General features: G+C 38.1%; 2 protein-coding genes across 3 annotated transcripts; one reads left to right on the forward strand and one right to left on the reverse strand.

The window, feature by feature from the left end:
* Positions 1-1,884: 1,884 nt before the first annotated feature.
* Positions 1,885-5,251, forward strand: LOC108005091 (uncharacterized). Of its 2 annotated transcripts, XR_010654949.2 has the most exons (3): positions 1,885-2,715; positions 3,956-4,148; positions 4,835-4,975. XR_010654949.2 is itself a non-coding variant. In XM_017068263.4 (2 exons), the coding sequence occupies exons 1-2, from the start codon at positions 2,012-2,014 to the stop codon at positions 5,043-5,045; spliced, it is 915 nt and encodes a 304-aa protein (XP_016923752.1). In that variant the 5' UTR covers positions 1,894-2,011; the 3' UTR covers positions 5,046-5,251. The 2 variants fall into 2 exon arrangements, 1 of the variants encoding a protein (XP_016923752.1); XM_017068263.4 differs by lacking the exon at positions 3,956-4,148 and having other exon boundaries at positions 1,894-2,715; positions 4,835-5,251.
* Positions 5,133-11,752, reverse strand: LOC108005090 (solute carrier family 35 member E1 homolog). Its single transcript, XM_017068262.4, has 4 exons — positions 11,238-11,752; positions 8,304-8,512; positions 8,108-8,233; positions 5,133-6,406 (listed from the first exon to the last, which is right to left on the reverse strand). The coding sequence occupies exons 1-4, from the start codon at positions 11,566-11,568 to the stop codon at positions 5,948-5,950; spliced, it is 1,125 nt and encodes a 374-aa protein (XP_016923751.1). The 5' UTR covers positions 11,569-11,752; the 3' UTR covers positions 5,133-5,947.
* Between the last annotated feature and the right edge of the window lie 3,804 nt (positions 11,753-15,556).

The following is a 15,556-nucleotide window of genomic DNA, read 5'->3' on the forward strand; positions in this document are numbered from 1 at the left end:
AACAGGCAGAAGGAAGCGTTTCCGACCCCATAAAGTATATATATTCTTGATCAGGATCACTAGCCGAGTCGATCTAGCCATGTCCGTCTGTCCGTCTGTCCGGATGAACGCTGAGATCTCGGAAACTATGAGAGCTAGGCTATTGAGATTTGGCGTGCAGATTCCTGAGCTTCTTACGCAGCGCAAGTTTGTTTCAGCAATGTGCCACGCCCACTCTAACGCCCACAAACCGCCCAAAACTGTGGCTCCTACAGTTTTGATGCTAGAATAAAAATTTTAACTGAAATGTAATGTTCTCATCAATACCTATCGATTGACCTAAAAAAAAGTTTGCCACGCCCACAAACCGCGAAAACCTGTGACGCCCACAATTTTTATGCTAGATAAAAAATTTTAACTGAAATGTATTCGTCTCGTCATTACCTATCGATTGACTCAAAAAAAGTTTGCCACGCCCACTTTAACGCCCACAAACCGCAAAAACCTGTGACGCCCACAATTTTCATGCTAGATAAAAAATTTTAACTGAAATGTATTGGTCTCGTCGATACCTATCGATTGATCCAAAAAAAAATTTGCCACGCCCACTCTAACGCCCATAACGCTTAAATCTGTATACCGCCGGTAGGTGGCGCATTTTAATCTCGCTTTGCTGCTTGCATATCTCCATTTAGCTGAGTAACGGGTATCTGATAGTCGAGGTACTCGACTATAGCGTTCTTCCTTGTTTTGTATGTTGAAGGTTCGATCGTCACGACCCTTTCCCTCGCTAGAGGTGTTTTTGTTTGATATCAGAAATTTTTGTTTTAAGCATCAACCATATAAATTAAAAGTGACAATTTTTGTTTATTAATAACATTCACACATGCTCTATACAGCAATGTTTTATATGTCAAAAGTTGAGGATTCTTAAGGTCTATACTGTTTTTAGTTAAACCAGAAATTCTAAGGGCCAATTCTGAGAAATGTATGGGCGTGTCCTCGCAAAGAAAGTAAGTTCTGGCTAACAGAATTTGGTTGCGTGGCATAATAGAAGTATCTTGCTAGCAGAAGCACAAGAGCGATCTTCGACGAGCTCTTCATTGGGTAAGCACCGGACTCCACCCCCACCATCTACTTGGCATCTGCCATCTGCTGGCTTGTATAGGGAAGAGGAATAAGGGCTCTAAGGGACAGCTAGAAGAGCCATTACCAGGATGCTGGGCGGATGCAGCATCAGCCGAACAACCCCGTTCCCAATCCGGCTGCCACATCGTCAAGGTCTTATATGCCTTAAGATTCGATTAAGATTCGAAGCTGGACTGCAGATGGCGCGTGGAAGATGGCGAAGCATTTTTGGGAAGAGAAGGCAGCTTCTAATTTTATTTGAATTCCCAGCAGACTCTTCTTTTTTTAATTGATCCAATTAATTTGTTCTCCGTTTGTCAACAAACCCAGCTGCTTGACAGTAAGACCATGCTACGTGCACTGCGGGTGATCTTTGAAAACTGCGGTCACACTACAAAGAATACGATTTCTCGACTAGTGAAACTCTTAGCCGATCTTTAAGACTAGTAACTAAAAATAATATTTAAGATATTCCCTAAACTGTTGTACTGCTGAATTGTTGAGTTTTGGAGAGCTGTTTATCAGTTGCTCTATACAAACTCAATTTTTCCAGTTTTTTGAAAATTAACAGGAACCATTTAGGGTCGTTCCCCCAATTGCTGAAATTTCAAAAATTCAGAAATTCAACAGTTTAGGTAAAACCCATTCATATACAATAAGAAACTTCTTTCCGATACGATGACAACGATTTTTTTCGACGCCCCTGCTTTGCTGCGTTTTTGAATTCCGACCCTGGCCAAACGAGAAATCTAATCAGCTGGAATTAAATTAAGTAGTCAACTAGCAAATTAGTAGGGACGTGTTGAATGCGGCCAGCTCGTCAGTCATTGGCCAGCGGGCGGACGGAAAGCACATATAGTAAACGCAAACCAAATCGGACAGACAGATAAATTAGGATTTGGCGATGAGCATCGATAAGGAAGGTGATATCTTGCGGCCACTTAGCGACGGTGAAGTGGACGAGCTTCTCGATCTTTATAAACTCAAATATAGCGTAAAGAACTTTCACTACCTGTTGCTTTATAATCAGCGAAAATGGGATCGCCAGTTGGATGAGGCTAAGATAACGCGCGATGATCTGAACTATATATCCCTGAGAAAGCAGTTTTTTACCCATAGAAGGGGGGACTTTCGGAAGTGGGGCACTTATGTGGCTCTTCATCGGGATATCGTGCAGAGCGTCTCCTTCTTCAGTTGGCAACCAAACGGGGCTACAGAGATGTGGGAATGCCTGGAGCAAACACAGCTAATCGAATGGACGCATGGCGCCCTGCTGACCAATGTAGATCTCCGATTTTGTGATCAAGTCAAAGAGTTGGCGGTCAAACGCGGTGTCACCTCCATCCAACCTCGTCAGTGCTTCGGAATGGTTTTGCTGCATGATGAAGCCCGATGTGTAAAAGTTCCAGAGCTGCTGTCCGAGTTCGACATCCGCCCACTGCGGGACGAGGACGCGGCCATGGTGCACGAAACTTGGCCCAACAAGGGTGAGGGCTCACTCGCTTATCTCCGTGCTCTGATTCGCTTTAACAAATCTTTGGGAGTGTGCCGGAGCGACACCGGCGAACTGATTGCCTGGATCTTTCAAAACGACTTCTCCGGGCTTGGGTGCGTATACCTAAGATATAATAGAACACAAGGATCCAGGCTGCGCTTTGGTTTGCCGTTTATTTATACTACCCTGCAGAGGGTATTGTAATTTCAGTCAGAAGGTTGCAAGTCAAAGAGACATACATCCTAAAAAAAATACACTTGTTGATCATATCGATTTGTCAAAATAAGCATGAAACTTATATTTATATAAAAACAGTAACCATATCTCTCCCTCTGTTCTGCTGCTTTGAGAAATAAGTTCATAGCTAAAGCAGAAAGGGAGCTTCTTGCAACTTAACCCATATCTATGTAGATGTTACTGTAGATGGACATTTATAATCAACATTTATATTGCACCCTGAAGCTCAAGAATCTACATTACAAATCCCAAATTACCAGCTCTTATAGTTTCTGAGATCTCAGCGTTCAAGAATATATGTACTTTATGGGGTTCCTTCTACCTGATACATACTTTCCGACGAATCTAGTATACCTTTCTACTCTACGAGTACAGGTATAAAATTATTTTTTATTCAATATTTTTTTAATATGTCGTCTACAAGCGTCTGTAAAGTGACTTCGGCGACACTTTCAGAAGTGACTTTGGCAATATCGGATTCGGATCGCGAAAGTGACTCCCGTCTGAAAAAAGGTACCACTTTGGCGTTACTTTTCGAAGTCACTTCTGCGTTACTTGCAGAAGTATGTTCGTTGACTTCTCTAAATTATATTGCCATTGAAAGATACCACACTTAGCTAAAAACTGTAATTTGCATACAATTTAATTTTAAGGAAAAACACTGGGTTAGCTTGCTATTTGAACATTTTATAAATTTTCATGTTTGTGTATAGATTGCTGTTTGATAAAATACCGTGATTGTTCGTTAATTTTTCAATTTTTAATGCCACAGGTGCACTTTTTTGAAAAGGTATTTGGCTTTTTGTTCCTCAGGTTCATATATACATAATCGCTGGAGACATGAATTTGAAATTTTAATCGGCTCATAAGATATCGCCATTATAAATAAAATTGGTATCTAAAACTTTAACTCGCTATAATAGGTAAACGCGACCTAAGCCATAAAAACCCAAATGGGTTTTTCCTAGTTTCAATGAGTACTTTCTGCACGTGAAGTGCAAATTGCGGTTACATTTTTCGTGTTGCACTGTGTTGATGAAGGAGACAGGTCTGAGGAAAGGACCACATTTATATTGGTTTATTTTAACATTTGTTTCTAAAAAATTCTTTTTGCAGTTACTATTATTTTTGTTTGAAGAAACTTTTTGCATCAAAAAATTTAAGTTTTCAAGTCGAGGAAAAAAGTTCAAAAAGGACATTTTCACACATATTCGTCCTTTTCAATAAGTACTGAATGTGTTCAGAAATGTATTGTATCATTCAAACGGCATTTAAATTACCTTTCCATTGATGCCAAAGTTAACAAGATGTAAGTTCAAATTATGAATATATTTAACTTTTTTTTTGTGAAAATACTTTTGACCACCCTTGTACATTGATATTTCGCGCCTCTACATATCTTCCAGTAGTTTAAAAGTAAAAAACAAGAAAAAAAGTTAACTTCGGCAAGCCGAAGTTTCTATACCCTCGCAGGCTGTTGCAATTGGAGAATTGTACATACATACTATACAGAGCTTTCCGATTTTTAAAAAACTTAAAAATAAATACAGAAAGATTAAGATAATGTTCCACTTCAATTTATAACCGTTTTTGTTTACCGAAAACGAAATATAACGGTCTTTGTGTTATTTTGACATTAAATTTCCGATCTTTTCTATAGCAGCTATATGATATAGTAGTCCGATTTTTGTTACATTGAATTCGTTTCTGAAAATTGAAAAAATGTTATGTACCGGAGTAGAAGAGAAAATGATCATAAATGACAAAGCTATAGTTATTTTCCCATTAATTATACGATCGCTCCTATGGCAGCTATATGATATAGTCGTCCGATTTTGTGTTATATTTTATTCAAAATTCTGAAATATAAGATACCCTCTGCAAGGGTATAATTAATATTTAAAAAAAATTTGTCTTCAAAAAGATCTTATAAGTATTAAACAAAGACAAGACGATTCCTGTTAAACAACTCAAATTGATTTTTTCCGCTTTCAGTATGCTCAAAGTGCTGCCCAAGGCAGAGCGCAGAGGACTTGGTGGTCTTCTAGCCGCTGTAATGACCCAAAGAATTGCCAAAGGCGAGGATGTTACCATATCGGCCTGGATTGTGTCCACTAACTGGCGGTCGGAGGCACTTCTTAAGCGGATCGGCTACCACAAGGAGGTGGTAAACGAGTGGATCAAGCTAGTACCCAATCCGTCATAGGCACACTACTCCCCGTTGGACCGGGGACATTGCGTTGGTTAGTTGGACACACGACAAATAGGTTAGGTCAAAAAGCACACACGACGATTTGCATTTGCTATGCCTATGTATTTACATGGTCAACAATTTTATTCTTTGATTTAACATGCGCTCACGCCTTCTGAATACACTTCACAACTTAATAAAATTGAAAAACAAATTACAAACTAGCGGGGTGGGGGATATGGAAATCAGGGACTTGAACTATTTATTTACACACTCCGCTGGCCTATGAAATTATATCAAAAATTCATTACGTTTACAGCATTGCTATGCGTTTTGGGTTAACTTACACACATATTTTACGAACTTTTGACTCAATCGGCACAACATTCTCATTTTTAATTTTCGAGTTTAATTCCTAAAAGAATGTCATAGAATACATCTTGTGTATACATTTTAAGATCCTTCTTATTGCGAGTCATACATATATGAAACTTTTACAGAATATCAAAGACACTCTTTCAGTCAATTTCCTAATCGCTGATAATTAGCCATATTGTATTAGCACCCTCTGCGCCTTGCTTTTTTATATCATTTTCAATTTAATAAAGCAAGCATACTTTTATGTTTAAATTGTAGTTTGGTGTCTAGTTTATTCCACAAATTGTATTTATATAAAATAGACATTTGCGAGAAGTTTCGTTTCCTTCAAATACGATTGAAGCCATAAAGAAATTTTTCTTTTTCTTCCTTAAACTTAATAAATTTAGAGTTGTGCCTCTTTAGTCAAACGTATTCAATACATATATAGATTATACATTTATAAAAAGAGATAGAGAGAGTCGTGAATTGCGTGGCGGTGGTCACGGGTAAATTCTATTCAGCTAACCCGCCTATTGGATACATTTACTAACTACAAACTATACAAAGAGCAGCCGCGTTGTCGTTCCGTTCGGCATTCCGCTGCCATTGGCCAAGAGGCTGTTTCCCGGCGTCCTGTGCAACCCATTAGATAGTTTCCCGTTGACTGATCCCCGGTAATACGGATCTGTATGTTGCTCCAGCGGAGAGTACTTCACATGGCTGTTCTGCGACAACGGAAGCGTGGGCTTCTCCCGGCCCCGTGTCATCTGTTTGGCGCGATTGTAGCACAGCACACCCACAATCGCCAGCGTCATACCAAGGCAGTTGACCCACGTAACCGGATTGCCGAGGATCAGGAGCGATACGGCGATCACAAAGATCCGCTTTGAGGCGCTAGCCACTGCATAGGTTAGTGGAGTGACTAGAGACAAGACGCTGAAGGCGATGATGTTCTGCAGCCAGTTTAAAACGCCGTCTGCGAAAAGCAGGGCAATCACACGGTAGTCCAGGTTTTTCTGCAAAGAGGGAAGTTTTCATGTTAGAGTATAGAAACAGTGATTTTTATAGATTTTCTTAGTTTCTAAATTGTGCTAGTTATAACCTTATTCTCAGACCAAACAACTTTACAGAATGCTAATTCCTATTAAAAATGTATCTCATGAAAATGTTATATGCATTCGGGGAAAGGAACGTAACTGGTAGATGAAAGCGTTTCCGACCCTATACAGTATATTCTTGATTAGGACTGATCTTGACTAGCCAAGTCGATCTAGGCGTGTCCGCTGTCTGTTTTTTATAGCAAAACCGGGAGCTTTGAAATTCAATTACAAGAGAACCATGTCCGACCGCCATGTTCTTTTTGCACAAAATCGCGGTCCATCGAGGATAATTTGTTTGCGAATTTCGGGGGTGAGTCCTCTAATCTAAAGTATTACCAAGTTTTTATTTAAAAAAAGGTTCCCTTATTTACTTGAATTCAAAGGTTGCCATAACTTATTTTAAATTTGACAACATATAGGAGCATATAATAAAATTAGAAAAACGGCTTTATTGCTATAACAAATCCAATAAATCCTTTCCAAGAAAAATAAAAATTACTTTCATTTAAAATTTATTTTTTAGGGGCTGTATGGAAGCATCAGAGAAATTGTTAAAAATTTAAGGGAATTTAACTTTGTCGTCAAATTCCAAAGACATGGGCAACGGTTCAATATAGGTACTATGTTTTAGCAATGCCGTTATGTATTGAGACTGTGCTTCAGCGAAAATATTTAAGATAAGTAGAACATATAATTCAATATGTGGGACCCACATTATGAGAAAACATCGGTTCTTTGTATTCTTAGCTATATCGCGGAACCTGTAGGAAATGACACAAAAGTTTGTATGAGACTTTTACTCAGAAGGACCCAATTATCATGGAAAAAAAGAACTGGTTTCTGGAAATATCACAAAGTTCAATTTTGTATGCACGAAAAAATAAAAATCTACTGTGATGGGCCGATTCTAACGAGTGATGCACCAATCGAAAGGTATGGCAAAAACTACAAGGATTGCATACCAAGAAAATCATTTGGTTTGTGAGATAAAGCGGTGCCCAAGTTTATTACTTTAGTTCTAACTCAAAGTACGCGTCGAGTGACAACTCATTTGTTAAAATCCGATGTTCTTTTCAAAATTTTGACCAGTTCAGAGCAAATAACGTTGCCTGAGCATTGAATTTTTTTTATACGGATCCGAGCTCTATTTTAGGGTCACGGAATAATTTAAATTGTTTTTACAGTTCCATATAATAAACTTTAGTTCACCGACTTTGGGGAAGGTAGATGTTTAAAACAAAAACTTCTGATATCAAACAAAAACGTCTCTTTACGAGGTAACGGGACGTGACGATCGCACCTTCAACTTACAAAACCACTGACATCAAATTTTGTGACGATTATTATACATTCGACTAAATAAAAAATTCGCGAAATTATAGCATTTTTTGACATTTAAGCACCTAGAAGCCAAGACTGGAAATACCCAATAGCCTTTGTTGGGAAGGTACTCATTTTTTAGTACCTGTGCAGCATCCTTTTTTGGCCACAAAAGTCAACTAATCAAGAAAATACTTATACTCAGTATTCCCCCATCATATATTTTATCTAAACAACATACACAGTTATAAAGATAAGATTGTCCCAAGCTCTCGCAGAATTGGGTTATATACTTACAATGGCCGTGTGGCGGAATACAGCAAGGCTATCCATGTATAACCAGAGGGGCAAGAAGATAAACAGCGACAGCTGGCCAAGCAAATGCAGCAGCCGTAAATGATGGATGTTGGTGTCTTTAAGCACCTGTAGGGCGAATTACACTATTTAGAAATTATGGAACGGACTTAAATCGCAGGCTAAACGAAAACTTTACCTTCTTTGAAAAGATGTTTTGCATGGAGAAGCCCATTGTTGAGATGAGGGCACTGATCAGACCCATCATGTCGAAGGAGATCTCCGTGACAGTAGCAATACCTACTCCCGTTATGATGGGCAGCAGACTGAGGTACACAAGTGTCGGTTGTTTCTCACCAAAAAAGATGCGCGTGAGCACGACGGTGAATAGTGGCATTGTGGCTTTTACTGAGGGAGAAGAGAATTAGGGCATAATTTATGTCACTTGTGTAAGTGTGCTTACAGTTATTGAAAATTATGCAAGCAAATCTTTTATTTATACAAAAATCTTCCGTATATACGGTTTACGTATGATTTTAATTGCATGATATGGTTTAAGCTGAAAGGGTAGTCCAACTTCGGCTTTCCGAAGTTAGATTCCATTCTTGTTTTATAGCTTCCATAGAAACGATTTTTTAACTCTTATTATTTTATACATTACGGCAAAAAATGTCCGATCCGGGGACTATATTCTATAGGTAGTGAGTTGTCTTCATTTCGTTGCTAAATGTTTAATATTTTATATTTATCTCATTTTAGTCTCATTTAAATTCATGAACTCTACTTCGGCTTGCCGAAGTTACCTTCTGTTCTCGTTATAACAGTTACTCGTAGGATAAAGGCGTATATTGTAAAAGGGTATGTATCCGGTAGAAGAACACTTTTCAGCATTACTAGGCGACTTGTTCTAGCCATGTCCGTTTGTGCGTTTCTAGGTGAATCAGTTTCTCAGTTTTATAGTTATCGGTATGAAACTTCTAAAAGTATTCTTTCTATGGCAGATACATATACGAGTAAGAAGTAAATTAGTAAGAACGAGATGGATCGGACAAGTATCTCATACAGTTCCCATAGGAATGTTCGGAAAAATAGTACAAACAAATTCTAGCTTCGTTGTTTATCATCATATTGTCTTCTACTCTGGGGTACAGGTATTTTCCGGGATTTCAGAATTTCGAATAAAATTGGCTTTTATTCGGACGACTATATCAGATATATGTATGTGGCATCTAACAAGAACGATCGAAAAAATAATGAGAAAATATAGAAAAAATTGTGTCTTTGTTGTTTTTGACCATATTCTTTTCTACTCTGACTACAGCTTTTTTTAAGATTTCAAAACTTTGAATTAAATAGTATTTAGGAGCGGGCAAAAATAAAATAATGTGAAAAAATTATAGCTTTGTTGTATTTGATCATATTCTCTTCTAATATGGGGTTCGGAATTCCGAACTTTTTGTATATATAAATCGGATGACTGTCATATAGCTGTCATAAAACCTATCGGTATATTTACAAATCTTTCGGCCAAGCTAGCTTACTTTTTTGTTTTTTACTTATTATGCACGCTGATGTACACCAATATAAAGTGTACATGACTTAGAGCTAAAGTCTGCCTGATGCCTAATAAATATATACCGGATAATAATTATACCCGTTACTCGTAGAGTAAAAGGGTATACTAGATTCGTCGGAAAGTATTTAACAGGCAGAAGGAAGCGTTTCCGACCCCATAAAGTATATATATTCTTGATCAGGATCACTAGCCGAGTCGATCTAGCCATGTCCGTCTGTCCGTCTGTCTGTCCGTCCGGATGAACGCTGAGATCTCGGAAACTATGGGAGCTAGGCTATTGAGATTTGGCGTGCAGATTCCTGAGCTTCTTACGCAGCGCAAGTTTGTTTCAGCAATGTGCCACGCCCACTCTTACGCCCACAAACCGCCCAAAACTGTGGCTCCTACAGTTTTGATGCTAGAATAAAACTTTTAACATAAGTGTATTCTTCTCATCAATACCTATCGAGTGACCCGAAAAAAAAATTGCCACGCCCACTCTAACGCCCACAAACCGCCCAAACCTGTGACGGCCACAGTTTTCATGCTAGATAAAAAATTTTAACTGAAATGTATTGGTCTCGTCAATACCTATCGATTGATCCAAAAAAAAATTTGCCACACCCACTCTAACGCCTATAACGCTTAAATCTGTCTACCGCCGGTAGGTGGCGTATTTAAATCTCGATTTGCTGCTTGCATATCTCCATTTCCCTTTGGTCCCTTTAGCTGAGTAACGGGTATCTGATAGTCGAGGTACTCGACTATAGCGTTCTTCCTTGTTTTAAAATCTATAGATGCTAACATTTGTGAAAAATGTTATATATACAAAGAATTAATACAGATTTAACGGGAGTTTGGGTTTCAAAACCTACAAGTTCTCGTAGAAACCATTTTGGGATTCCTCTGGGTGAGCTCGCGATTTAAATATTTGGTGTAAAAATTGATTTGTAACGGCCATATTTTATAGGCCCATTTAATTTTTAAGTATTTGTTCTCTTCTCACTTCTAATAAAATAGTGATTTCAAAATTTTAGACTTAAAAATATAGAAGAAATAAATCATTTGGTATTAACATTAGTATTTTATAGAAAATATAGTATTTTTTCAACATTTTAAAGGCTTAAATTTTTTCGAAGCTTTGTCCATGTCTATAATAGCCCTAAAGATTTTAACAAAAGATCTCAATCGGCTCTTAAGATTCAGCTAACATTTACTGGAAATTTTTACATCGCTATAATATCCAAACGCGAGCTAAGCTGGAAGAACCCGGAATGGGGCTTTATTGGATTCAATTAGTACTTTAAGATATTGGAATCAAAAATGGGGTTACACTCCAAAATCTTTAAAATGGCATATCCATTTCAAAACTTTTTAAATTATAGCTTTTACCAAATTTTAAAATATAGTTTTTATAATTTTCTAGTTCATTACAACTTGTTTTATCAAATTAGCTTTTTGTGCCAAAATTTGTTAACAAAATCGTTATCACGTCTATTGGTAATTTCCGTTTTCGAGACATCAGGAATGTACTGCTGACGTGTTGGGGAACATTAGATCGACGGGCACTCAACTCACCTGTGTGAGCATAAGAAACTGGTACCTTCCACAGTGAGATGTGAGAGGTGACGGAGGCCAGGAGCTTGCCCAGCGCCAGCGGGACTATCAGGCGGTAGTAGTAGGGGCGCGGAATGTCCTGATACTTTCGAATGCGCCACAGGTTGAAGAAAGGTCCGCTGTACAGCGTGATGCTGCACAGCTGGACCAGAGTCACCGTCATCGGGAAAGGAAATTCGTTCAGGACCATCTTGCCAATCACGTTGTTGCTCGAGGAGATCACGTACCAGAAGAGGCACATCAGCAGCACAACGGCTATGTGCCGTGACCCTGTCCGCTTGCCACCCAGCATCTTTCGTCCGGGATTGGCCCGTGCTATCGTGGATCAGGTCCGGGAGTGGATGGCAAGGCCTGGTCCTGGAGCTAGTAGTATCTGCTAACTGTCTAGCGCACAGGGCTTATTGCATTGCGCCTGGTGTGCTGGGCTTTTAAACGTAGCCTTGTCTGTTTGTTTTCTACGTGTACGGTCGATTGTCGTAGGCGACTTATCGATAGTGGTGATGATGACCGGTGGCCGCGCGATAGTATCGCGATTCATATTGCAGGGTTAGTCTGTTCAGACGAGGGTATTTCTGCATCGGCTACCAAATTCCGATTCAGCGACTTTTCTTCGATAAAGCCTAGTATTAAGATCGGTTAATAGCCTCTGCACACAGCCGCTTAGAGCCGCTGTTGCAATTTTAAGCTAAATCAATTTAAACTCTAGGATGTGGAATGTTTTTAGCGGCAAATAATTTCATAATTGCTATTAATTTATCGTGGATACGAATTTCATTCAGTCAAGCGTAGTGAAAATTGAATAGTGACTATTGTGGGCCAACAGTGACGACATGAGAATTTCCACAATTTAAGTATTTATAACACCATCCTTGCATTCAGTTCTCTAACTATATCCATTTTTAAAGCAACATTTTTGGTCAATTTTGGGAGATGGATGCGCCATCAAATGGCTTCTTCTATACTTTCTTCTACTAAAATTACCCCAAAAACTATTGAATAGAAACAATGAAATACTGAATTGATTAATAGTCAATATTCAATTTTCGCTATGCTTGCCTGAATGGAAATCTTACCCTTGATAAATTTCCTAATAGCAATGAAGAAATCATTTGGCGCTGAAAACATTTCACATGCTAGCGTTCAAATTATACATACATATTTAATTTTGCGATGTGTTGCATTTTTTTCGAAGCAACTAAGTTTTTACGTCCTGTCCCTTCGGATACGCCTTGCTTATGCCGATCAGCTCATCGATTCTTAATGTGAACAAGAATCCGCTTAAAATTGCAACAGCGATTTTAAGCATCTGTGGGCAGAGGCTTATTGTGATGTGTCAAAAACATCGATAGTCGTCCAGAAACATCGATGGTTCTAAACTTTTTAAAAAAATCGATGCATCGATGTGTTCATCGATGTTTCTCTACCTCTAGCCCTGCAAGCATTTTCTAACGCGGATGGCACTATTTAGTGACTTCTAGAAGATGAAAACGATCGTCCGCGATATGGCATTCGGATCGCGGAAGGGACTCCCGTCGAGAAAATATGTGCCACTTCGACGACACCTATCAAAGTCACTTTGGCGATACTTCTCGAAGTGACCTCGAATAGTGTTGCCGAAATGACGAATTTTTTCCCGACGGGAGTTAAGTTTTTGTAAGTCACTCAGAAGTGTCTTTTCAGACGCTTGTAGAAGATGCAAGGAAGAGCCTTTGCCAATTGGAAAATCTTGAATAAAAATATATTTATTTTTCCTTATTTAACAATATTTTGCATTTATTTTTCCTGTAAGGTCCTTGTCCGCTTGTAGACACGGTCCCTAGCATGTAGGAAATACTGCTCAACAATTTTACTTATGAATTACTCTTGGCCATTTGTAAAAAAAGAAAAATTGTATTTTTAGTTAAAATACAAATTAACTTAAAGGCATTACTTTTAATTATCGAATATTTGGAGAAGCTTTGGGTGCTGGGTTTCTCTGCAGTTACACGCCAAGTAATGTCCACAGCTAGCTTGCCCGTTAATAGCTTAAAACAACCCTACTGCTTCACGACAAGCACGTAATTTCGCACCCTTTGTTGAGATGGACATTTTATGTTATTTATTTACATATGTTAAAAAAAAAAAATATTTTGAAAAACAAACCAAATTTGATATGAAATGACGCTCGGGCGAAAAATAATAGCGTGAGTCAAAAGGGAGACTCGAGGAATTTTCAGAAACAAAGGTGTTACGGCAAATTATCGCGACTTTCTATTATCGCGTGAGCTTTGTTTTTATACCCGTTACTCGTAGAGTAAAAGGGTGTACTAGATTCGTCGAAAAGTATGTAAAAGGTAGAAGGAAGGGTTTCTGACCCCATAAAGTATATATATTCTTGATCAGGATCACTAGCCGAGTCAATCTAGCCATGTCCGTCTGTCAGTCTGTCCGTATGAACGCTGTGACCTCGGAAACTATAAAAGCTGCAATACTGGGATTAGGCATGCAGATTCTAGAGATTCCTGCGCAGCGCAAGTTTGTTACGTCAATGTGCCACGCCCACTCTAACGCCCTCAAACGACTATAACACTAAAACACGTCTAGCACCCAAATTTTGTAATATTTGGTAAACATTTAAAGAGCGTTTGTTCTTATTATAAATACCTATCTACATGACAAAAGTTATTGAAATCGGAGCATTCATTAAAAAGTTTTAACCAAATAATATTCAATATTTGCAATTAATTCCAGATTGCACACCACATGCAGCAAATATGCTGTTTTCACTATAGGCGCTATAGGCTAGTTGGCGCTGTAGGCCAAGTCGCGCTATAGAAGAAGAAGATAGGTGGCGCTGTTGACTAAGTGTGTTAGTGAAAAAAGCAGAGCTTCTTTAATCATATCTCCGTCCCTCTCGCACTCCCTTAAGCTGAGTAACGGGTATTTAATAGTCGAGGCCATAGACTATAGCGAATTCTCTTTTTTTTTTAAATATGTTCGGTCGTCTTTATATCGCCCAGAAGTATCGTATTTTATAAAGGGGAATTATCGTCTTTTTATCGCCCAGATTAGTCTCAGAAGTTAATTCTTTGTGATCCCGACCCTTTTTTTTGTAAAATATGTTCTATCGAATTTCTATCTTTAAGAAGTTATATCTCGAAGCGTATTTGACTTATTACAAAAAAACAAGAAAGGAAGTTAGCTTCGGCAAGCCCAAGTTTGTATACCCTTGCAGTTTTAAGAAATAATCAATGTTAGTAACACCATGTTAAATTCTTAAGGATTGTTGCTAGCTTCAGTGATATTTGTCTAAAATTAAATTCGTAATATTCTATATCCCAGAGTAAAACAAAACACAATTAAAATCAACAAAGCAAATTTTTAAAAAAAATAATTATTTCATTATCTTTCTGAGCGTTGCTTTGACAGCTTGTGTTAGAGTCGTCCGATTTTTATTAAATTTAATTCGAAATTACTAAAAATACAAAAAATTATATTCCCAATAGTAAAAGTTAATATGTCAAAAAACACCGAAGCTATAATTTGTTTCATATTATTTTCCCACCACTTTTCCGATCGTTCCTATGGCAGCTATATGATATAGTCGTCCGATTTTGATAAAATTAAATTCGAAATTCAGAACTAACTAAAAAATGTTATTTCCAAGCGTAGGAGGTTATATGTTAAAAAACACCACAGATATCATTTCTTTCGACGACTTTTTGCTTGGTTGAATACTAGGCCTTATATACTACCTGCAAAAGAAATTAGACTTCTGGGAAAGTTTCAGCCCGATAGCTTTAAAGCTGAGAGACTAGTTTGCGTAGAAACGGACGGACAGACGGACATGGCTAGATCGACTCGTCTAGTGATGCTGATCAAGAATATACGAGTATATACTTTATTAGGTCGGAAACGTCTCCTTCAATGCGTTGCAAACTTCTGACTGAAATCATAATACCCTCTGCAAGGGTATACAAAAAATATATATGTATTGCGTAAAGGTCACTTCTTAGTCACTTCTGGACCATAGAAAGACGATAAAACACATTTTACAGAAAGAAAAAGGGGCCGGGATCGCGAAGAAGTATCTTCTGAGATACTTCTGGGCGATAAAAAGACGAAGGACGTAAAACAAAAAACAATCACGCGATATAAGAAGGTCGCGATTATTTGCCTTTACCCCTTTATTTCTGAAAACTCCTCGTGTCTTCCCTTTGACTTTTGTTTGTGTTCAGTGAGGTTTTGTATCAAATTTGTGTGCTTATAAAATAATGCTTTGTTTTTCTCAATGTTTTTAA

The sequence above is a fragment of the Drosophila suzukii genome, chromosome X (genome assembly GCF_043229965.1).
Source record: "Drosophila suzukii chromosome X, CBGP_Dsuzu_IsoJpt1.0, whole genome shotgun sequence".
Lineage (NCBI taxonomy): Eukaryota > Metazoa > Arthropoda > Insecta > Diptera > Drosophilidae > Drosophila > Drosophila suzukii.

Excerpts from the sequence above, each read along its gene's own strand:
- LOC108005090 (XM_017068262.4), bottom strand. The coding sequence starts at position 11,568 with ATGCTGGGTGGCAAGCGGACAGGGTCACGGCACATAGCCGTTGTGCTG. Across the intron at positions 8,513-11,237 it reads AGTTTCTTATGCTCACACAG|TAAAAGCCACAATGCCACTA; the intron begins GTGAGTTGAGTG and ends CTTCTCCCTCAG. Across the intron at positions 8,234-8,303 it reads AAAACATCTTTTCAAAGAAG|GTGCTTAAAGACACCAACAT; the intron begins GTAAAGTTTTCG and ends TTCGCCCTACAG.
- LOC108005091 (XM_017068263.4), top strand. The coding sequence starts at position 2,012 with ATGAGCATCGATAAGGAAGGTGATATCTTGCGGCCACTTAGCGACGGT. Across the intron at positions 2,716-4,834 it reads AACGACTTCTCCGGGCTTGG|TATGCTCAAAGTGCTGCCCA; the intron begins GTGCGTATACCT and ends TTCCGCTTTCAG.